The following is a 23,498-nucleotide window of genomic DNA, read 5'->3' on the forward strand; positions in this document are numbered from 1 at the left end:
GCAGGAACCCCCAGAAAACACACCTGCTCTGCAGACGTCTTGCACCATCATGTGTTTCAGACCTTGTGCTTAAATGTCTTCAACACGTCACACTTGAAACACTGGGCGAAAACGGATTTAAAAGGCAGTCTTGTGACAGCTTAAAACAAACCAAAACTGAACTAAAACTCAGGTGGTAGAAATACAGTATGGAAATGACATTCTGGGGAACGGATGACGCTACATGCAGTGACGTATGGGCACCTCTGCAGTGTCCTTTAGGTCAGTGGCTACAGAACTGAGTGTCCGGAAGACCCTATGTATGTAACACGGAAGGCATGATGACTTGACTGATTATGAAGGTAATCACGGGCCGTCTTGGTAACTCCCAAGGGAGAGGTGGCCACCTCAATACAGGGTGCTGCTCTAGCCACCCCTCATGCAGTCACCGCAGCGGCTTCAAAATACCTTCCTGTTCAAGGTCAAGGCAAGATGTTTTATTCTACATACATTAACAAGTGAGCTTTAATTAAATTGAAAATACCCTACAGTCAGTAGGCAAAGAGAAACTTTATCTTATAATCTTAAACTAAGATGGAAAAATGGAAACAAAGTAGTGTTTTTAGTGCCTAATTTTGTTCTGCCAATCAAATAAAGGTCTGTGTGAATTCCAAATATGCATTTAAAGACTTATAGTGTGCTCAGTGGCAAGGAAAAAAAAAAGGAGTATAAGTTGAAATCTATGAAATAATGCAAAAAACAATGCTAAGGAATATAGATTAGCCATGAATCTAAAATTTCAACTTCCCTTTAAGATTTAAAAGGAGTCCTTAGAAGGAACACTAGTCTGCATGAAATCTGTACATTTATTCCCACTAAAATTTTACAGTTAGCCCAATTAGTAGCTCACACACTAAAATAAAATGGTAAAGGCAGGTGGCGTGGTGGTTAAGGCACTGGACACTCCCACATGGCCATCCATGATTTGAGTCCTGGACCTGGTGGCTTGCTTTCCCTCTCTCTCTCTCTCTCTCTAAAATGGAAACAAAGTAGTGTTTTTAGTGCCTAATTTTGTTCTGCCAATCAAATAAAGGTCTGTGTGAATTCCAAATATGCATTTAAAGACTTATAGTGTGCTCAGTGGCAAGGAAAAAAAAAAGGAGTATAAGTTGAAATCTATGAAATAATGCAAAAAACAATGCTAAGGAATATAGATTAGCCATGAATCTAAAATTTCAACTTCCCTTTAAGATTTAAAAGGAGTCCTTAGAAGGAACACTAGTCTGCATGAAATCTGTACATTTATTCCCACTAAAATTTTACAGTTAGCCCAATTAGTAGCTCACACACTAAAATAAAATGGTAAAGGCAGGTGGCGTGGTGGTTAAGGCACTGGACACTCCCACATGGCCATCCATGATTTGAGTCCTGGACCTGGTGGCTTGCTTTCCCTCTCTCTCTCTCTCTCTCTCTGTGTGTGTGTCTTTGTGTCTTTCTCTCTGGTCAAATTAAAATAAATGAATGAATAAATAAAGTTAAATAAATAATTCTTAAAAGGTAAAGGTTTCTGTTGGATTGTCTCAGCTGATCATATCCTCCTAAAATCTACATCTTCACAGACTCACTTTTGACTTCTAATAGAAGAAGTGAATTGTTTTCTGCAAAAGTTGATTTATAAAACGTTTGCTCAAGGGGACCAGCAGTTAGCATAATGGCTATGTCGCTGGACTCCCATGTAGTCGACGGCAGTTCGAGTCCCGGACCTGGCGGCTTAAACTCACGCCAGGCGCGTGTGCATGCGTGCCCAAGATCCTGAGAGGAGAATGGAGGAGAAGGGATTGTGGCATGGCCATCCCTCCTGGGGGGTGATTTCTCGCTTTCTATCTCTGTCTGTCTGGCGAGTGCACTCGCCCTATAGCGAAAAACCTCTCCAAAAAGAAAAAAAAAAAAGTTTGCTCAAGACTGTCAAAGCTGAACTACTGAAGAATACAAGAGACCAGAGTTTTTAAAGTTTAGCTTTATTTTTTTTTACTAAAGTCCAGAAATTTCTGTAAGACAAGTACATTAATGAAATGTTTCCAAAGAAATACGGAACAATATATATTCTAGTTTGCTGAGGGTTCCAGCTCAAAAGTTCATACCTAATTCTTGGGCATTAAAAATCAGCATGGCTCTTGGATGATCTAGAATATACTGTGTTTTGAAATTCACAGCTGGATTGATTTTTTAATCATAATGAAAAACCAGTATTCCTATTCTATCAAATGTGTTTACAAGCAATAATAAATTCAGATCCACTGTATTATGCAACACACATCTTTGGAAAGCAACATAAAACAGTGAGATCAGATCAGTAGAAATATACACAGTTAAAAGAAATACACAAAGTACTGTAGTTTTATTAAAAACTACTACTTGAGAAAGAAATCTCCTTTCCACAAATAGCATAAAACTGGAGAGTGATGAAAGGACTTGGGAAAGCTTTACGAAAGCTTAATTCCAACTGTATCTTCCTGAGGGTGGTGGCAGCGGGTATTTCCTTCCTTCTCTGGGGTAGCCCTGAAAATAAACAAAGAAAGAGTTTACTTTGGGATTAATACTCTTGCAAAGACATTAATATTGCAGCTTACAGCCCTAAAAACCTCACCGCAGAGCAACTGAGTATTCAAAGGTACAGCACATGGAAATCCCCAAGAAGCAGGTGCTTTGGTCCAGAGTTTTAAAACAAGCTTGTTGCAAAGTTGGAGACTAACACCAATGCTATCACCATACAATAACCAAACAAGCCTTAACAACCACTTAGTAAAGTCCCCAATGCATACAAATGGACTACAGTTGAGTCCTTTGTGTAAGTAACATGTACAGACAGTAGTTCGCAAGTTTCCTACCAACCCCAGCAGTAATTCAGGTCACACTGTGGAACGGTATCCATGGTATCTTTAGGTACCACATGAGGGAAGTCACTTCGCTTAAGCAAGGCAAGGGTTTGCTAAGTCAGTTAAGGCATAATGAGCAATTAATTCTGGGATACTCTGTTAGTAATAAACAGCAGAACCTTAAGTAACACATTAAGGTCATTACATAATCAATTAACCATTAAGTTATTAACAGTAACATATCCTAGTGTGCTTGCAAATAACATTCCTATGTAACACAAGACAAACGTGACACTGCTTCTATCGTAGTTCTCTCTCTAGGCCTCCAGGGATCTGAAATGGACTGACCCTCCCTCCCACTTTGCCACTCAGAGCTCTTCAGTAATTTAAATTGTAGTAGGAATGTATGTAGTCCCTCAAGGCCACAATGCAGGCTAAGGCCTTGTTCAGTCATATATACGTCGCCAAAAATATAAAAAAGTCATGATTCTATGATTCTGTTTTTAATAATGACTTTCTGTAACTTAACAGTACTTCAATGATTGTGATATAATAAAAAGTATCTCAGTGGAAAAGAGACTTAGGAAAATAATGTTTTTCCAAAAAGTTCTAAAAGAATCATAAATTGACCAATTGGTTTCTGTCTTCTGAGAAACACACCCTCCTGTAACAGCAGACAGTTACTCTGAAGTGTGGCCCGGGCTCTGCAGTCCCAGCAGCCAGGCTCCAGCTCTGCTGACAAGCTATCAGGGGCTTGATGATCTCAGTCCTTGATTTGGGTCTAAAGATTCCCTATGGTTTCTTCTAGTTACAAATGCCCTTATTTCCAAAATGCTCATTTTTAAACTGCCTAGTGCCAGCTAGACTCTGAAAGCATAAACAATTTACTGATATGATTCTGAGAGTCTTGGCTTGCAAGAATTTCAAAATAGCAACCTATGAACTGATGTTAAGGAACTATAACAAAATCCTTTCATAAGGCATTAACTATTTGCAATTAAAGTGACTTCTTTCTTGCAAGGTGGTCAGAGACTTACCAAAATACATCCAAAAAGTATAAACAAATGTTTTCCCTAGCTATTAGGAGAAGGGACTTACATTAAAAGGGGCACACGGCAAGAACCTGAGTTAGAAAATTAATATGCAAAGCACCGGGAAAGGCATAGAGGTACCACCAGGTAAGCAATTTCAAAACCACTTCACACCACAGCAGGGGCCAGATCCCAGGAACACCACACACTCTGAATCACAGCGTCCCAATCCTGTTCTCTAGCGTGAATTCGATTACAGAGGATATAAATAACAGTCAGAGTATCAAACTGTGGGGGGAAATTATGTTCAACACCCCTCTATCTTAAAATGTTGCTACAGCTGATGCTACAAAGACAAGGACATGAAGCTTACCTCACTAAACGTGTCTAAGAACTGTGATACCTATTCAGTGATATGACTGTTTATGTTTAGTAGAAAAATATGTGGGGAATCAAGGAGTTTCTTTTTTCTATAGGGAGGGTTACCAGATGAATCGAGACAGGAGACTTCTAAGATGGACGAAGAAGACAACAGCTCAAAAGGTCAATTCTTACTTTTAGCTTCCAGTCAAATGATCATCTATTAAGAGAGACCTAGTTTCTATTAAAGAACAATAACCCTCAATGGAAAGACAATGTGTTTTGGTGCTAATTGTCACTGACAGTCACCTAAGAAGAACAGGGTTTTGTGGATGCACATTCTCTAGCATCTCCAAGGCAGAACCTACTGCGTGGGGCAGGCACTCACCTGGCATGTATTTCTACTAATGGACCCAAGCTCAGCTGAGCCACTCTGTCTTCTCCTCTCTAAAAATGGCGGTAAGAAATCGGGCTCCTGACAGGCATGTGTACATACGAAACGAGCGGTAGGCTTTTCCTCCCACAGCCCGCGCGTTACCTGTCTCCCTCCGCGATCATCTCGTCTTGGTGGACACCCGCCGGGCCCGGCTAGCATTTGGTACTGGTTTGGCTGGAAGGGTGCATTTTGGGTTTGGAGCATCCGGTTCCATGGCAGCAGAGGTTCAGCCCCAACGCCTCTGTGGAAAAGAACCATGCCTGCATTAGAAGTCAAGCCCTTTCAAAGCACAAAGCCAAAAACTGGCAGGGAGCATGCCTAACCCGCAGGACGGTCCCATGTGTCTGACTGTCATATGGAGCAGAGTACAGGGATGGTCTTGAAGTCCCTTATAACCAGTGCGGCATAACGTGTTTCATGAAGTATCAGCCTTTATTAAGAAGGGTGTTTAAAACTCAATTGATTCAGAAGGCCTAACCTTTAAAAAAAATTTCGTTCATTTTTAATTGTGACATTTTCTTTTTAGTCACTTAAAGATCTCCAAGTTGGTTACATTTAAGATGCTATTCAAAGAGTAAACATGTACAAGACAGGAGAATGAGGCTTTATTTTAAAAAATGTCCAGTCTCATTCTTGGAAGCCATTCTTTCTAGTTAATTGCAGGTTGCAAATGAATTCTTACTGCTGAGTATTTTGAATCCAGGGTAGGGGACTTGGCTGTTTTTTCCCATCCATTATTCTGTTCAATATGTCAGAAGGTCTGATCGGGAAGAAACCTTTTCAAGTTCTATTGATGCAGCTTTCAATTGACCACGGTGACCTAGCAACGTGAGCTCTAATTGGCATGGGCTGGCTGGCATGTGGTGTGCAGTTTATAGGGGAACACAGATGCAGCCGCTATTATAACCCAGTCGGCCAGCCCCGATTACTAGTGGGAAGAAATGTTTTAATTGTCTTCAAGTGCCTATTTTAACTTTGGAGACACAAAGCAACAGGTATAATGTATTAAATCATAACTTAATTAAAAACTGTCACATAATATAGCAAAGATGTGCTCCCTAAAGGCAATGAGCATTTAACGCGTAACCTGCTCCTTGAGGCACTTTCTTCAACTTCCACTTTACAGAAGTCACTACTAAGAACAGGTGGAGGCAAAAGGCTCCAGTATTTTCCACCGGAGCTTTGAGGTAGCTGAAGTCATTAGGAGGAATTCAACAAAACTTTAAATTCACTCCAGTGCCGACGAGGTGATCCTAGCTATGACCACGCCAGGATGTGATTTCCACTGCACGGCCTTTGGGGAGAAAAGCCCACAGTTGGGTTCCGTGGGCAGCGCCACCTTCTCACAGCTACTCCAGCCTGAATCCACCCTCTCTGCCACCACTCGCCTCCTTTCACTCGGAGCCTGCCTTCTTTTTTTATAAAATAACACTGAAGATCATTATTTATATGTGATGGCTTGAAGAGAACAGCTCTCTCAAGAACTCGACAAAGGCCAAAGTATTCTTCACAGTTAGTGGGAGAAACCAGAGCTCTAATAAAATAATTTGTTGCAAGTGACATGAGTAAAACTATAATAAAATAAGGCTTCACCTCAGAAAGAAAACACACTACTGGGCTTTTCATTGTTTTTAGGCTCATTACTAGCGTGGATATATTTTAGCAGAGGTGCCTCATCTGTTTTAGCAAGAACAGCTCCGTGCTCAGGGACAGGGAGGGTCTCTGCTGGGCGCTGTAGGAGTGTAGACTACAATGTGCGCTGTGAGCAGGGGCTCACCATGCCTGGGCCGTTACTGCAAACCCCACACAGCAGAAATGCAATTCACACGCTCTAGTCACTGTGACCAACTTTTCTTTTTAGTCTTATCATAAAATCCAGTCAACTGAGTTTCAGGAAAATCTGCTGGCATGGAGAAGATACATTATAAATGCAATTTTAAAACATAAAACCAGGCTAGCCAGTGGCCTGGTGGTTATGGGAGCTGGATCCTCCTATGTGGCTGGCCACAGGGGTCAAGTCCCAGACTCAGCAGCTTAAAAACATGCTGAGCACGTGTATGTGTGCCCCAAATCGCAAAAGGATGGAGAAGATGGGACTGTGGTATGATCATTCCCCATGAGGGGTACTTTCCCTCTCTGTCTCTCAGTCTCCATGGTGAGCACACACAGCCTCTGGCAAATTAAAAATAAATAAAATGGCCCACCAGGTGGTGTGGAAGTTAAGGCTACTGTATCCCTCATGGCCGACTGCATGGTTCGAATCCTGGACCCGGTCAGTGGCTTGGAAAAACAGGCCAGTGGCATGTACATGAATGCCAAAATCTTGAGAGGAAAATGGAGGGGAAGGAGTTAGAGCATGGCCATCCCCACTAACGAAGTAATTTCTCACTTTTTCACTTTCTCTTTCTCTCTTTGGCGAGTGCATGGACCCCATAACAAAATTTAAAGGCACACAAGCATAAAAAGACACAGTTCTCCTTTTTGTTTGAAATGATTACTTATAATGTTTTTAACAAAAATATCTTTATGACAGAAATTATCAATAATTAAAATTTTTAAAAGAACAAAGAAAGAGGGAGATTGAATACTACCCTCTTCTGCTTTCCACTGGCAGAACAGCCTTCACTGCCCACAAGCTTTACCGTGTTTCTATAGTAACCATATTACTTCGCAAACACTTCGAAGCTGAATTTTGCCTAGGAAAACATCCTTTCAGATCTGGGATGGGAGCACTGAGGTTGACACCTCTTCACTCTGTAGGTGAGCACTGACTAATTGGGACAGATTATTGAGGACTTGGGCTCACGGAAGATAAGACTGCTAAATATCCAAGCCACTGTTTTGGAACGTAGGCAGTGACATGAAGCAACTACTACCAATTTGGATGTTCTGACTATAAACACGGCAAATCAGTTTGTAAAGATTTCCACAGCTTAAAAACTGAAGGGCCATGGGACCACTGGGTGGCATGGAGGTTAAGGCCCACACGGCCGACCATGGTTACAGTCCCAGATCTGGTCCCTGCCCCACCCCCGATCTCTCTCTGATCAAATTAAAATAAAATGAATGAATAAATAAAATTAAATAAACTAATTCTTAAAACAAAACAAAAGGGCTGGGGGCTAGCAGGTGGCATGGTGGTTAAGGTGCTGGACTCTCACATGGCCGACCATGGTTTTAGTTCCAGAGCTGGCAGCTTAAAAATCACCCTGGGAACGTGTGAATTCATGACCAGAATCCTAGGAGAAGAATAGAGAAGAAATTCCAGTGTGGCCATCTCCCCTGGGGAGTGATTTCTCACTTTCTGTCTATCTCTGGCAAGTGCATGCGCCTCATGGCAAAAACCAAAAACACATAAAACAAAACAAAAAGCACTAAAGGGCTGGGCCATCAGGTAGTGTGGAGGTTAAGGCGGCTGGATCCCACATGGCTGACTGGGCGGTTCAAGTCCTGGACCTGGCAGCCTAAAAAATCATGCCAGGCATGTGTCTGCCCCAAATCCAGAGAGGAGAAGAGATTATGGCATGACTATCCCCTCTAGGGGGTTGATGTCTCACTTCTTGCCTCCACGCCCCTCCCCTCATCTCTGGCAAGAGAACATGTCCTATACCAAAAATAAAAAATATCAGCAACAAAAAAACTAAGGGCTGCCTTGCAAATATATGGTGAGAAAAGAGAAGCCTCCACTGGCAAGAAGTGCCCAGGCAAAGTGGCAAAATTCCAGCCACGTGTGGGACTCCAATGCGGCTTTGCTAGTATTAGCACTAGTGACACTGGGCTGCTTTTGTGTCCAGGGGTGGGACGGGTGTTCCTGTTGTAGTTTTAAATCAAATGACAAATACTCTCTCAAGGTAGGAAAGAATTCAAAAAACACAGTATACTTAGAAAAAGATACACTCAAAATTCTCTTTTCCATTAGGATTCTCAAAACTCAAACCAGTGCAGTGGAAACAGACAGACTAAGGATTGGTAAAACCCGGGTCTCAAGAATTCCACTACTCACTAGCTTTGACATCCTGGCCAGGTCAGAATACTTTCTCTTCTACATCCTGTAAGGTTTGAAGGGTCGGCCTGAAACGTGCTACAGAAATGAGTGATGAACACACCTCTACTAGACAAGTCTACGGGAATGAATTCAAAGCTCTTTATAAATAAAATGGCATAGTTCGTAAATGACCATGATTTAAGACTTTTAAGTGGAACTCTATTAGGCTTTTAACTTTTGTTTACAGGCATAGTTTAAAACTAAACCTAAACCAAAAATGCCACACAAACTTGTCCCTACCCTCCTGGGTGCACAAAGTTGGTCAATAATACCAGTACTTGGCTTAGGTAGATTAAGAATAAAAAATGACAGACATCAGGGCAAGGGAAGGGACAATGATGCTGATCTTAAGAAAACCTTCAATGTGTACAGAGGGAAGGAAAGCTGCTGGGACTTAAGAAAGAGTGCCTCAGAAGCGAGATCCTTTTCCTCCTTTGAAGCACTTATGACTTTACATTATGCTCAGAGTCAATATTCTGAGGAATTTTGCTCCAGGGAAGTTTCTTGGAAAAGAATGGTACGAAAAGAGTGACCTTAGGTAAGCCCTGAACTTCTGTGTGCCTTCCCGTTCTTCACTGGTGAAAACGTAAAAATAATAGCCCCTACTTCAAAGAGCTACTGGGAGAAAGAAAGGAAGCCCCGTGTCTAAGAGGAGCTCATGTGGCGCTGACGCTCAGTACGCAGACAGGGCGCAGTAGTGGTTCATGCTAATATGGGAAAAGAAGGGGGCAATAAAACGGGAAACCAAATGTACAATCCAGAAAAACGCTCCCTGGCTTTAATTTGTTTGAAAATCATGCTAGTCTGAAATAATGAAATAACACAGGCTGTGTGTGCTTAGAGCGCTTCCACCGAAACCAAACACTATATATTCATAATTAGTCATACCAGATTTCAAACGAGACTTGACTAAGTCGTTGATGCTACTAATGAACATTCAAATGGACATGATCCCTTCTGCCTTCTTGAAGAAAACAGAAAAATGACGTTTTGGACTCTCTAAAAGAATTACACAGCTGTTTTAACAGGGAAGCAGCATTTCTATTCCCATTTATAAAAAACACTTTACTTATTTCAGATATAAACAGATGAGGGATTGCTAAAATGGCAGAAGAGAGAGAAAGAAAACAGACCAGAACTGGAAAGGCAAAGGAAGCAGGCTCACGAGGACGACCCGTTGTTTCCGCATTTACTGCTGCCGACAGCCAGCATGAGATGATACGTTTTAAAGCTGCCCTTTGAAAAATTATTCTACAGATGTTAATATCATTATTCATGACGTGCCCGGCTGTCTTGTCATGGAGAGTCCATCTGACTTGGGAGCACACAACTTATCAATGAAGGAACACATGTCAAACATCCCTTGTTATTAAACCATGTCACATTCTTCCTAGCCCATGGTACTTATTAGACTGCAGATCCCATAATCCTCTTCTGAGTCCCTTCTGCATTTAATTCAGTTCAGTCTTAAGTAGTTAAAGAAACTGTTTTCAGTGGCAACTAATAACTACTGACCTACAGTGACACAGCCCTACAATAGGCTTGTCAGGCCTGAAAAAGTTGTACCAAAGAAGCTGATTAGGACTTCAAGAGGTCTGTAGCAAGAATCAATGGCTGGTCTGTGCTAACGCCGAGTTGCCAACACAGACATGATAGAAGTGGGGCACCATTAGTTATGCCTCATTAAGCTGCACAGCCCTTCTAAAAAGAAATTTGTTTAGCCTGACCAAAACCTAATACAGTTTTAAGCTCTCAGTGTTGTATTTTTCAGGGCACCTCCAAAGCTTCCATAAAGTAACGGCCAAGCCCAAGAGAAGTACAAAAGTACATAAACACGAGTCTTTTCATCCAAAGTATTAACTGTATTTTCCTGAAGGACACGTGTAAGAGAAACAGATTTTGGTGAGAAAAAGTCTATTTCAAACCAACAGAGCTTTGGTTTCTATAACGCCCACAAACTCCAAATGTTGATCTGGGAAAATAATTAAAATTCATGTCTGCCTGAATATTACCTGTCAAATCTTTGCTGCTGGAAAAGAGGAGGAGGTCCTCGCCAGGAATCCTGGGGCCTCATATCTGGAAAATGAATAAGAAGGGTTAATCAGAGGTTTTTAAAGTAATTATACTTGGCCACCCACATATTTTATAATTAACAGTTCTTTAAAAAAAAATCCGAGGCAGAATTTAAACCAAATAAGCTAGAATAATTATACACGCCATACATGTAAACAAGATAAGGAGCCAACAAGGTCAGTGCATATTTTTTTGTTGTATTATTTTTCCTTTGATAACAAAACAGTCTTAATAACCTCGGCCATTCAATTCACATATTTTTCTCTGGCTAGCTATATGTATATGTATATATGTAAAGGCATATATATTTTTAATATTTATATGTTTAATGCTGTGCAAAAGCATTTAAGTCTTTTCTATAAATACAAATCAAACAATCGGTAGCTTTAACAGGAATTCTGCTATCAAAACATAAAGTGGAGAGCAGTAATCGCTCCAACACAAACCAGTAAGACGTGCTGATGAGGGCCACCCACTTTCCATTGTTTTCTGATGGTTAAACCTCTTCCCTGACACAAAGCTGAGCAGCAACAGCCCCAACTAGAAGCCGAGGACAGGGGCTGCTCTGCAGGCTGACCAGTGCACGGAGGGGAGCAGCACTGCAGCAGACCCCAGCCAGGCCGTAGCAGTTAGGCACTTCAGCGCAACCCACTGCAGCTACAGGAGCCCCCCTCCCCAGCCTCTAAGTCACCTTCTTGCCCTTCAGCAGGGTCTGATGTGACCTAATTAAAACAGCTGGTTCCAGAAGTTGTCTAATGAGTTTGCTGTGTGAGGACAGTAACCTCCACCAGCCTCCCGAGACCAAGGACAACAAGGCTTATCATAATGTATTCAGGCTCACATTTTAATGGAAACACAAACTAGAAACATGCTTTTCAAAATTACTTTCTTAAAGGAAAGAAGAAGTGAAAGCTTATCTCTGGTTAAGAACCAAAAATATGCAATCTAGTTTTACTTAAAAAAAAAAAAAAAGGCAAGAAGAGTGGAGCGTGTTTCCCGACCCCGAGAACAGGAGCAAGGAAATTATCTGGTGGCTCCTGTGACTCCAGCGTGATGCACTGCTACCTTGGCACGGGGCTTGCTCCCTTCCCAACATGGCTGAGAAGGCCAGACTGAGAAAAACTCTCCAAATGTGGGCAAACAACCGGAGGGTGCAGCCACCTGCAGCTACCACAGTCCACGCCCCCTCACTCCTGGCCAGCAGGAAAGGTTTCCAGAGATAGACCACTTGGAGGTAGGGAAGAGCCTCGCACCAGCTGCCACTTCCACGCAGAGCTACATTTCCAATGAAAAGAAAAAGAGAGGTATCCCTGGGCAATCTGAATTACGTTCCTTTTCTAACTCTTAAAATCCAACTACTAGCAGTCAAACTGAGTAGCAACACTGAGGTTTCACCGTAGTCATTAGATATATAATTCACGTTCAAATCTTAATGGAAATTCAGAAAGCTAACCACCACACAATCCAGAAAATGACAGAAGACAGTTCCCCATCACAGGCCCAGAGAAGTTCTCAACCACTATCATCAAGCATATGCTATCAGAAGATTGTAATCCGGGGAGGTAAAAACTAAAAATTCTTAAAAGAACAGCAATCATTTATGTGGTTTCTTTCTTCCTTATTTTCAATTGCCAGAGGGTACAGTTCACCAGAAAGAGACAGAGAAAAAGAGAAAGACAGAGCGCCCCGATGGCATGGTCATGCCAGCCCCATCTTCCTTTCTCCATCTTGATGGGATTCTGGGCTCCCATGCACATGAGCCCAGCATGTTTTTCAAATCACTGGGATCAGGATTCCTAGTTGACCATGTAGGTTCTGACTCCCTTAATGCTAGGCTTATAGGGCCAGCACTGTGTGGTTTACTTCTGCGGAAAAACAAAATGCACTTTGGGCTGCTTTTTCTGATCACTGCTCTGGTAAACTTGAAGACCCCTGGCATGTTCAGACAGTGTACAGACAGCAGAGTAAGAACGAGCTGAAACGCTCCCAGTTTCTGTGCCTTTACATATGCACAAGTAGCTAGTACAGCAAAAGCCAAAAGAAACACTGTAAACTTCATTTAGATGCTTGTCCAGTTTGGAATTTCCAGGGGCCCCAGAATTGCTGGGCTCACCCTGGAAACAGAAGACCAATCTGTGATTCTGGTCCCAAGGTGCCTGTGGGCACCTTATACGTGGGATAATCCCAGAACACTTTCTCTCAGTGGTATGTACAACGGCTTCTGCACTGGAGCCCTGATAAGTCTAAAACAGAATGAAGATAATAAAAAGACACTATCTTTATTAAAAGAGACCTTCAGAAGCCCTTATATAAATTTTTATGAAAATAAAATTAAAAAAAAAACCCTTGTATAGTTTCTCCTAGAAATAGGGCGAAGAGAGAGAAAGCACCACCTGTCAAACATTCATCAGACGCACACAGGCGACGTGTCAGACTGAACGCAGCAATACTCCCGAGTAGAACTGGAATGTAAAGTTCACTGAGTATAAGTGCTTCGTGTGTGTGTATGGGGAGGGGATGTTTCTCAACAGTCAACCAGCGTACCTGGAGATGCCCAGAAAAATGGTGATGTTCCTATTCAATCACCCTTAGCATGCCGGATGCTCCCCTCGACTTTTGCATTTACTATGTCTCACCTCTGGGATAACTTTAAAAAAATGTTTAAAATTATTTTTTAAATATTACAAGTATTAAAATATTATTTAAATATATAAATAAATATTTTTAAAATAATTCATTCATTCACTTTAATTTTGACTAGAGAGAGAGAAAAGAAAAGTAAGAAAGCAAGCCACCAGGTCCAGGACTCAAACCACAGTCAGCCATGTGGGAGTCCAGCACCTTAACCATCACACCACCTGCTGGCTTCACCAGGGTAATTTTTATCCACATGAAAACAGCCATGGGCAAAATTAATTTTCTGTAAAAATCTAAGGGAATTTTCTAAAACATTTCACAAATTCTGCCACACATTTATTTTTTGCTTTCAATTTGAACACACAACTATTTTTTACTTTCAATTTGAAAAGAAAAATAAAAAAGATTTAAAAAAAAAAAAAACCTCAAGGCTACCTTTAAACAAATTTCTTCATGTGGCTCTCAATACTATATATAACCCTTAAGTATTCCTAAAGCAGAAACATTTCCTGGCTGATAAGTAATGAAGTAGACAGTAAAACAAACTTATTATCATTCATTTGTATGGCTCTAACAGAAGATCCATTTGAGAGGGAGAAAAAAAAATTCTGAGATAGTGAATTGCACTTCAGAAGGTACAGGCGCAAGAGAAAAAATGACAGTTAATTTTTCCTCTGGTCTTTAAAAACTTATCCCTTTTCTAGAGCTCTAAGGCCACATAAACCAAGGCTTCACCAATAGCTTCTCAAGTGACAATTTACCTAATCAACGTGGTAATCACAGAAAAGATTCCATGTTTACTGATTACACTAATCAAAAATCACTTTTCAAACGCAGCTAATTGACAAGTTTACCGACTAAAACGGAGAGAAGTCACATACCACATTCTCCGGGCTGCAGAAACCGAATGTGTTATTCACACGAGGACTCAGGGCCACACTTGAGCCCAACACGTTATCAGCACCCGCACGATTACTCATCAGCCAAAACTGACACCCACAGAGAAATCAAAGGCTAACCAGGAAAAGCTACAGCCACACTCCACAGAGCTGGCAGTGGAGCCAAATGGCCCTTCTTGAGCGTAATTTTGTACTAAGTGAGAAAAATAGTTACAATATTAAAAACATTTTAAAAAACTGATTAAATGGTTTAGGTCGAATTTTCTTACAGCACTTTCTGACCAAATTTTGAAGTTTGAAACTCTATAAAAAGGAAAGGTGATCTTTTATTTCATACTTTCACAGTACTTACTATTGGCAAAGCATTGTTTTAAGTCCACCACGACTTAAATTCACTTAGTCTAGACATTCCATGAGATAGGTATCATAGTCTCTGCACTATTTCAGAAACCAGGAAACCGAGGCACTGACCAAAACCTGGCTGAGGTCACGTGGCTCAAGAGCGACAGAGTGCAAGCCAGACCTCATTTCCTTAACCATTGCCCATGACCCACACAACCTCCAGCTTCACATATACGTGCTGCTGGCTGAGGTGACACTTCTGTCCTTTAATTCAGAGGGACCACAGGAGAACCACTCTCAATTTCTGAGCTTCTCGGTCCAGAGGCTCAGAAAGTGCATTTCTATAAGGCAGGGTTAGGAGCATGAAAATGACTTTCACCGTATTAGAAGTGTGAAGCTGACAGTATCGCATGTACTTAAGACAGGGAGGACACACGGTACATGCATGTTAGTATAAGCATCTTGACAAATAGGAGATTCACGAGGAGAAAATGAGAAGAGTTTTGGTTGAAATATGTGAATCGCTGTTCTTTTTAAAAGAATACTACCAACCTCAAAATTCTAGAATTCATAAGAAAAATAAATACTAGGTTTGAGTCCCAGACCTGGCAAGTCTCTCTCTCTCTCTTGTCTGTGTCTTTCTCTGGGGAGTGACATGCCCTATAATAAATTAAAAAATAATAACAATTATAAATAAAATTAAACAAATAATTCTTTGTTTAAAATCACATCATAGAGATATCTGATTTCTTGCTTATCAAATTAGCAAGAACTTGAAAAGCAATGAGGGCTGGGTCCACGGCATAGCGGTAATGTGCTGCCCAAGAGCAATCAGCTCCCAGTGGTGACCAACTGCGGTTCAAGTCCCCAGTCCTGTCAGCCTGAAACACGCCAAGCACATGCATGCACGCCTGAGATCTGAGGGGCTGGAGGCCCGGAGGAAGGTGACCGTGGTGTAGCCAGACTCTGCTGGACGCATCCTTCTCTCTCTCTCTCACGTACATGCAAGCACTCTATCCTCGATAAAGAAAAAAAAAATTAAATAAAATAGGGACCAGCAAATGGCATAATGATTACTTCGCTGGACTCCCACGTAGTCAACCACGGTTCAAGTCCCTGACCTGGCAGCTTGAAATTCACACTGGGTGTGTGTGCATGAGTACCCAAATCCCAAGAAGAGACTGGAGAAGGGGCTGCAGTGTGGCCATCGCCCCAGGTGGTGATTTTTTGCTCTCTGTCTCTGTCTCTCCAGCAAACATACATGCCCTATAGCAAAAATGTCTCTCTCAAAAAAATAAAGTAAAATAAAATACAAATTTAAACGATAACATCTGGAATTAGTAGGATATAAGACATTCTGTCCCCCCACTGCCCAAATTTGCCAGAGGGTGCGTGCACTCTCCAGAGAGAGAAAGAGAAAAAGTACCTCCCCGCCATGAGGAATGGTCATGCTATAATCTTTTCTCCTCCATCTCTCCCACCTTTCAGAATTTTGGGCATGTACGCACTCCCAGCATGTTTTTCAAGCCCCAAGTTCAGGACTCGAACTGCACAGTTGGCCATGTGGGATCCAGCTGCCTTAATACCATACCACCAGCTAGCCCATAAGACAATTTTTTTAAAAAGGATTCTGCTACAGGGTGTGTGCGCTCTCTGGAGACAGAGAGAGAGAGGGGAACACACACACACACACACACACACACACACACGCACGCACGCACACAGACACCTATGTGATTTTCCAGCTCCTGGGTTTGGGAGTTGAATTGTGTTTGGCCAGGTGGGAGTCCAGCACCTTTACCACCACGCTACCTGCTGGTTCCTATAAGGCACACTACATGAAGTATAAATTTGGATACTCTTTCTAAAAAAATAATTATTTTCTTTAGCTTCATTATTATTATTTTTTAATTCAACCAGAGAGAGACAGAGAGAGGGAAATGAGAAAGCAAGCCACCAAGTCCAAGACTCAAATTGTGGTCAGTTATGTCAGAGTCCAGCACCTTAACCACCACACCACCTGCTGGCCCCTGGATACTCTTATTTAGACATTAACGTGGTGATAATAACCAAGTCTAAAACTTCACATACCCTATATGTACGGTTTTTTGTTTGTTTGTTTTTTAATAACAGAGAAAGAGAGTGGGTAAGGGAGAGTAGGAGGGGAAGAGGCAGGGAGGTGTTTTGGGCAGAGTCTCATCATCCTGTGACCCTCCTACCCAGCCTTGTGGCTAGCTAGGATTACAGGTCTGCACCAACACTTGGCCTGTTTAGGTTGGTCAGGGATCCAACTCTGCGCCTCCCATGCAGCCCCAGCCTCACAAAGTGGCATCCTACACTTGTGCCATTGTGACTAGGCCTTTTGACGGAGCACTATCAGTTCTAAAACTTAGCCTGCAGCTAAATTAAAGTTCTATGATAAACTGAACAGTAAAGAATATATGATACAAAACTTTGTAGTAAAAGGCTAAGTGATTAGGGAGAAATTTATAGCCATCAAGTGCATATATTAGGAAAGAAGAACTGAAAATAAATTATGCAAGTCTCCATCTCAAAAAACATCCCAGGAAGGGAGGCAGGTGGTATGATAGTTAAAGTGTTGGACTCATGGCCGACCATGGTTGGAGTCCAGGCCACGGTGGCTTGAAAATTACACTGGGCGCATGTGCATGTGTGCCCAAAATCCCAAGAGGAGAAGGAACTATGTTATGGCTACCCCCCACCACCACCCTGGGGTGGGGGCTGATTTCTCACTTTACCTCTCTCTCTTTCTATGGGGAACACATGTGCCCTAGGGCAAAAATCTTGAAAAACAAAAAACAAACTAAAAACCCCCCACAAAACAAGCAGTGATTTAATCTAAAGGAAGTAGAAGAAAGTAACAAAGACAAAAGCAGAAACCAAATTATATGAAACAGGCTCTAGTAACATTAACTAAACAAGCAAAAAAAAAAAAAAAAAGAGTGACTAAGTATATTATGCATAACTTCTGGCAACAAATTTGAAATTTTAGAATAAATGAACATGTTCCTGTGAATGAAAAAGGAATTTAACCAAAACTAACATAAAGAGAAACAAAAAGTCTGAATAGCCTACTGGGCTGTCTAGAAAGTCGCAATGCATTTTTGCATAGAGAAATATATCATGACTTTCCTGACAACTTAACATATCTATTAAATAATTAGAATCTATAATTAAAAGCCCAATCATCAAGAAATCTCTAGACACGAGTGGCTTTGCTGTCAAATTTTCCTGAAAATTAAAAGAGATTACAAGAATCAGGGCCGCAGCAGGTCTGGGGGCTGAAGCTCTGGACTCTCGCATGGCCGACTGCGGTTAGACTGGAACTGGTGGCGTGCTTTCTCACTTTCTCTTTCTCTCTCTCTGGTCAAATTAAAAACAATTAAAAAATTAAGTAAATGATTCTAAAAAAAAAAAAGACAACAACCTTGGGCCAGCACCAAGATTACTCCTCTTACTCCTATGGTAATAGTCAAACCCGAGTACAGGGAGCCGGGTACTAACCACACAGCCAAGTGCAGTTCCAGTCTCAGCCATGGCAGCTTAGATACACCAGGCACGTGTGTGTGCATGCCCCTAAATCCTGAGGGGATGAAGAAATGGAAGAAAATGTATGGCAGTATGACTACCCCCCCACCCATAAAGAGTACTTTTTCTCTTTCTCAACAAGTGCATGGGCCATCTATATAAATATAAATATAAACATAATATAAATATGTGTGTACACATATATATTAATATTTAGTATATAAATATATATTAAAAATACTAGTAGTTTCTAGGAATTACTTTTAAAAAAGGAAAAAAAATGACAAGAATATTTTATCAATATGATATCCCATACAGAGCACAGAAATATAAGAAGCTCTTTTTCTTTTTAAAATTGTCATAGGTGGTGTGCTCTTCTTAGAAAGCACCATCCAATAGGGAATGGTCATGTTGCAATCCTTTTTCCTTCATCTCTCTATCCCATCAAAATTTTGGAGATGGGGAACCAGCAGTCAGCGTAATGGCTATGTTGCTGGACTCCCACGTAGTCGACCGCAGTTCGCGTACTGGACCCGGTGACTTAAAACCCACGCCGGGTGCGTGTGCATGCGTGTGTGCTCAAGATCCCGAGAGGGGAATGGAGGAGAAGGGATTGCGGCGTGGCCATCCCCTCTGGGGGGTGATTTCTCGCTTTCTGTCTCTCTGTCTGGCGAGCACACGCACCCTATAGTGAAAAACCTCTCCAAAAAAAAAAAAAATTTTGGAGATGTACATACATGGAAATGGGATGTTTTTCCAGTGGCACCAGGGCTAGGACTTAAACTGTAGTCACTCATGTGGGACCCGGCTTTCTACACATGGCATTTATCCACTGAGCTACAGGCTGACGCTGTAAGAAACACTTTCTAACTTGTTTTATGAGGCCAAAAATAACACTACTCCAGAAAGTGCAAAAAAAAGAGGACAGTAATAGTGAATCTCTCATAACGTGATACACAAATATTAGGGTGTCAGTAAAGTCACGATGTATTCTATGTTTTCCTATGCAAAATGTGTCAAGACTTGCCTGACAACCCTATACCCCATAATATACTGGCATACTGACGGTAGCACCATATAAAAAAGATAATACATTCTAAACGTATGAAGTTGTGGATGTCACTCATCATTTAGCAATGGTAATAAATGTAGAAGAAACCCCCTCCCACAAAAAGATAATACATTCTATAAATAGGCTTAGTCCCAGAAAAGTCACACCGGTCTAACATCTGAAAATCAATCAGTACGATTCACCACATATCCAAAGGGATAAAGAGGACCATGTCAATGGATTGAGTAAGAACACTAATAACTCAACTCAAACCCACTAGAAATAAGGAATATACAGGACTTCCTCAATCAGTAGAGGAGAAAAAATACAATAAATTTATATTTAATGGTGAATAATAAATAAAACTAAATAAATAATTCTTTTGAAAAAAATCACCAATAATGTGGTGTTTAAATTGAGTCAATAGAAATTTGGAACACTCTAACATGAGAGAGAATAAGCTCAAAATGCGGTTAAGTGTTTGAGTTAAACTTGGAATAACTAATACAAAATTAGCTTGGAAGCATAAATTGATTATGAAAATAGGGAGGCTAATCCTTTGTTCTACTTTTAGTGACATCTTAGAAATGTTTTGTTTTTTCAATTTGCCAGAGGGCATATGTGCTCCCCAGAGAGACCTGGACAGGGAAAGGGAGAGGGAGAAAGTAATCCCTATGGGACATGGTCACTCTGCAATCTCTCCTCTTCTCTGTCCAGTGGGAATTTGGGACATACACACATACTCAGCATGTTATTCAATCCACCAAGTCTTGTTTTATTCCCAATAGATCTTAAAGGAAAACGTCTAGTTATTTCAGAGTTGATTGACATTAACCTCGCCAAGTGACATTCTGTGGGGATGGCCCATGGTTGTTGTGGCTCATGGGCCTATGGTTTCCTAGAAGTTCAGAACCACTTAGGACCAGCAGTTGGCATAATGACTATATCACTGGACTCCCATGTAGTCGACTGCGGTTCAAATCCTGGGCCCGGTGGCTTAAACTCATGCCGGGTGCGTGTGCGTGGTGCCCAAAATCCCAAGAGGAGAATGGAGGAGGAGGAACTTTGGTGTGGCCATCCCCCCTGGTGGGGTGGGGTGGGTGGTTTCTCACGTTCTGTTTGGCGAGTGCACGCGTCCTATAGCAAAAAGCTCTCAAAAAAACAAACAAACAACAAAAAAAAAGAGTTCAGAACCACTGACCAAGGGTAGTGTTTCCAGATGAGAGCACATGGTTTTTGTCTCTGCCACTCAAAACACTGTTCAGCTCTCTGCAGTTTACACAGCGTAGTAACCTCGGAAGTTCCTCATGGCTACCATCTTGAGAAATACCGGCTAAATTAATCCAGAGAGGATACCTGGCTCTAGCATTTCTTCATCTCAGTTGTTCTTCCTATTTGGAAGCTGTGAGACAATTATGGGTGGAAACAAACAGCAAAGAGCCATAAGATAAGGAATGTGTGAATAAACAACTAGGTTTAAAAATAAGCTGGATATGCTTTCGCTGTTCACTGGCAACACCTCAGGGCACAGAGAGCTTCAAGGTGATTAGACTTTCTAGTCGTTTGTGATCTCACTGGAGATTGAGTACACAAAAATACGCAGAAATTTTACTTGCTAAATCTTAGAGGAAAGCAGCTATATAACTACTGCATTTCGGCTCATCCACCTCTACACCCCTTCTGCGCTTCACTAAATAGAATAAAACTGCTGAAGCCCATGGTTTTCAAAACAGACTCACTATCAATGTCATTAAGTCACATCAGAGAAAGGGAGAGAGGAAAAAAGAGAGAGAATATACTGGAACAGAGGGCCTTCAAAAAACCTAGAAGCCATTTCTTATCCAGCTTATCTGGGCTTTGGGTTAAAAAAATGGCTCGTAAACCTAATTGGCATTAAAACAGTGCTAGGCTCATAGCATAAATACTTCCCCCAAACGATCCATGTTTTACCTGGTGCCTTCTTTAGTAACAACAACTTTGCTCTAAAAGGAGTTCTGAGGGTTCTCTGAACTCTTTCATTTTTTAAAGTTAATGTTAGGAAATATTTCAAACATTCAGAAAAACTAATGTTATGATGCTCAGATGTGACAACCATTAGCACCTTGCCACACCGTGTCCTCTCCTCTCTGCCAGCCTGGTCTAGCTGGCTAATATCCAGAAAGTCTGGAATGGAGAGAAAGGCTTGAGAAAAACAGTGGCTCTGATTTTTTTTTTTTTTAGGTTTATGCCAGAGGGCATGTGTGCTTATCCCAGAAACAGAGAGGGAAAGTGAGAAATCACCCCGTGGGGGATGGCCACAGCACAACCCCTTCCATTCTTCTCTCGGGGTTTGAGGATACATGCACATGCACCCAGTGTGATGATCAGGCTGCTGGGGCTGACACTTGAACCATGATTCATGTGGGAGTGGAGCGCCTCAACCACCATGCTGGCCCCAATAATACCTCTTTGATAAACAGGCAAATCCATGGAACTCAACATTAAATGTGAATGTGGCTTAAAATTAATGAAAATCTACGATGTCTAACAAGCAAGTATCTTCTCCTTTTCTTGCTGCAATCTAAATGCCATGCTATTTTTGCGGTTAACATTTCTCAACTGTCCACAAGATATAAAGGGTTAAGGAAAGGCCTAGGTTTTCATAGGACCACAAGGATAAAGGTACAGTGCTACCTAAATCGATGCCTCGCTTTATCTTAGATGGTAACTGAGAGTACAATTTGGATCAAGAAAGGGACACTTTTCCCTTTCAATGAACTAAGTGGTAACTTTAAAGATTCCACACCTACTGTAATTAAGCGTCCAAACACTCATGAATGCGAGTATTCACAGAATCAGTTCTGCATACCTCTTTCAGAACAATTTAACACAGAAACAGACTTATTAGATAAGGAAATTCAATTTACCTTATGTACTTACTATATAGTCAGGATAAAAAATATTTAAAAGCTTTGGTGTATTTTCTCACAAGTCTTATAATTTACACTTGTGTGAAGTCCACTATCTCTGCTCTGACACAACAGATCTTCTCAGCAGTGAAGGCTAGAAACCCACTCTCGCTGTGGCATAATTCGGCGTGTGCAATAACCAGAAGCAGAAACTTACTTGACATGAGTTTGGGGATCTGGGCTTGTCCTCGCAGCAGTGGCCTGTATAGGCTGCCCTGGTAAGTCGCAGGTGGAGGAGCAGCATTGCTGTAAACGCCTGTTCCTGAGCCTCTGGGCATAACGTGGCTGTGAAAGGACCACACACACAAGACAAAAATTACACGGCAGTACATGCAAGACATCAATGTGGGCATGACTTAAACAGTGCTAGTAGCCATCTCTTGACCATTAGATCTCATTAAGACAACAAATTGAAAAGAAAGTTTACCAAGTTAAAAACTCCACACAATGGTAATCATGACAGCATATGTTTGTCACACCAAGATTATCAACTGATAATCATTTATATATTTACTTTTTTTTTGTTTTAAAGATTTTTGCCATAGGATGTATATGCTCTCTGGAGAAAGAGATAAAGTGAGAAATCATCCCCTGGGGGGATGGCCATGCTGCAATCCCTTCTTCTCCGTTCTGCTCCTGGGATTTTACTCTCTGTGTGCGCATGATTTCGCTCTCTGCCAACTGTGGTTGGCCACATGGGAGCCCAGCGCTTTACTATCACGCCACCTGCTGGCCTCCATTTAAATATTTACTAGTTACAGCGTGGAAAAAAACCATCTCAGTCTATTTTCCTTTGTTTTGCATCATAGTTTAGTTTTTGCTTCAAGGATGTTGTTGCTCTTGCTGTATACATTATTGGTCCTTATCTTGGTCGTTTCATTATTCATATAACATTTCCTTTTATCTTCCTTTAGTTTTCATAATTACAATGTGCATAACTACAGAATACTTCATTATGTTGATGCCATTATGTTCACTAGCCATTCCTCTCATTTGATATTTTTAAATTCCATTTGTTATTATCAGTTTTTAGTTTGACCAGACAGAGACAGAGAGAAAGGGAAAGTGAGAAAGCAAGCCACCAGGTCCAGGACTCGAATGGCGGTCGCCTACGTGGGAATCCAGCGCCCTTAACCACCATGCCACCTGCCGCCCTCCTCTCATTTATTATTTTTATTTATAGAAGTTTTTGCTATAGGGCACGTGTGCTCACCAGAAGACAGAGAGACAGAGAGATAGAAAGCAAGAAATCACCCCCCCCCCCCCAGAGGA

The 23,498-nt window shown here is 41.4% G+C and overlaps 1 protein-coding gene across 1 annotated transcript in view; it reads right to left on the reverse strand.

Annotated features, from left to right (window-relative positions):
* Positions 1–1,978: 1,978 nt before the first annotated feature.
* XRN2 (5'-3' exoribonuclease 2) overlaps positions 1,979–23,498 on the reverse strand; it is a gene marked incomplete in the record, with an annotated part of 97,900 nt that continues 76,380 nt past the window's right edge. The window contains 4 exon segments of the mRNA XM_014582177.2: positions 1,979–2,538; positions 4,785–4,923; positions 10,740–10,803; positions 22,384–22,511. Coding sequence (XP_014437663.1) covers positions 2,473–2,538; positions 4,785–4,923; positions 10,740–10,803; positions 22,384–22,511 — 397 coding nt within the window.

The sequence above is a fragment of the Tupaia chinensis genome, unplaced genomic scaffold (assembly GCF_000334495.1).
Source record: "Tupaia chinensis unplaced genomic scaffold, TupChi_1.0 Scaffold142716_1, whole genome shotgun sequence".
Classification (NCBI taxonomy): Eukaryota; Metazoa; Chordata; class Mammalia; order Scandentia; family Tupaiidae; genus Tupaia; species Tupaia belangeri.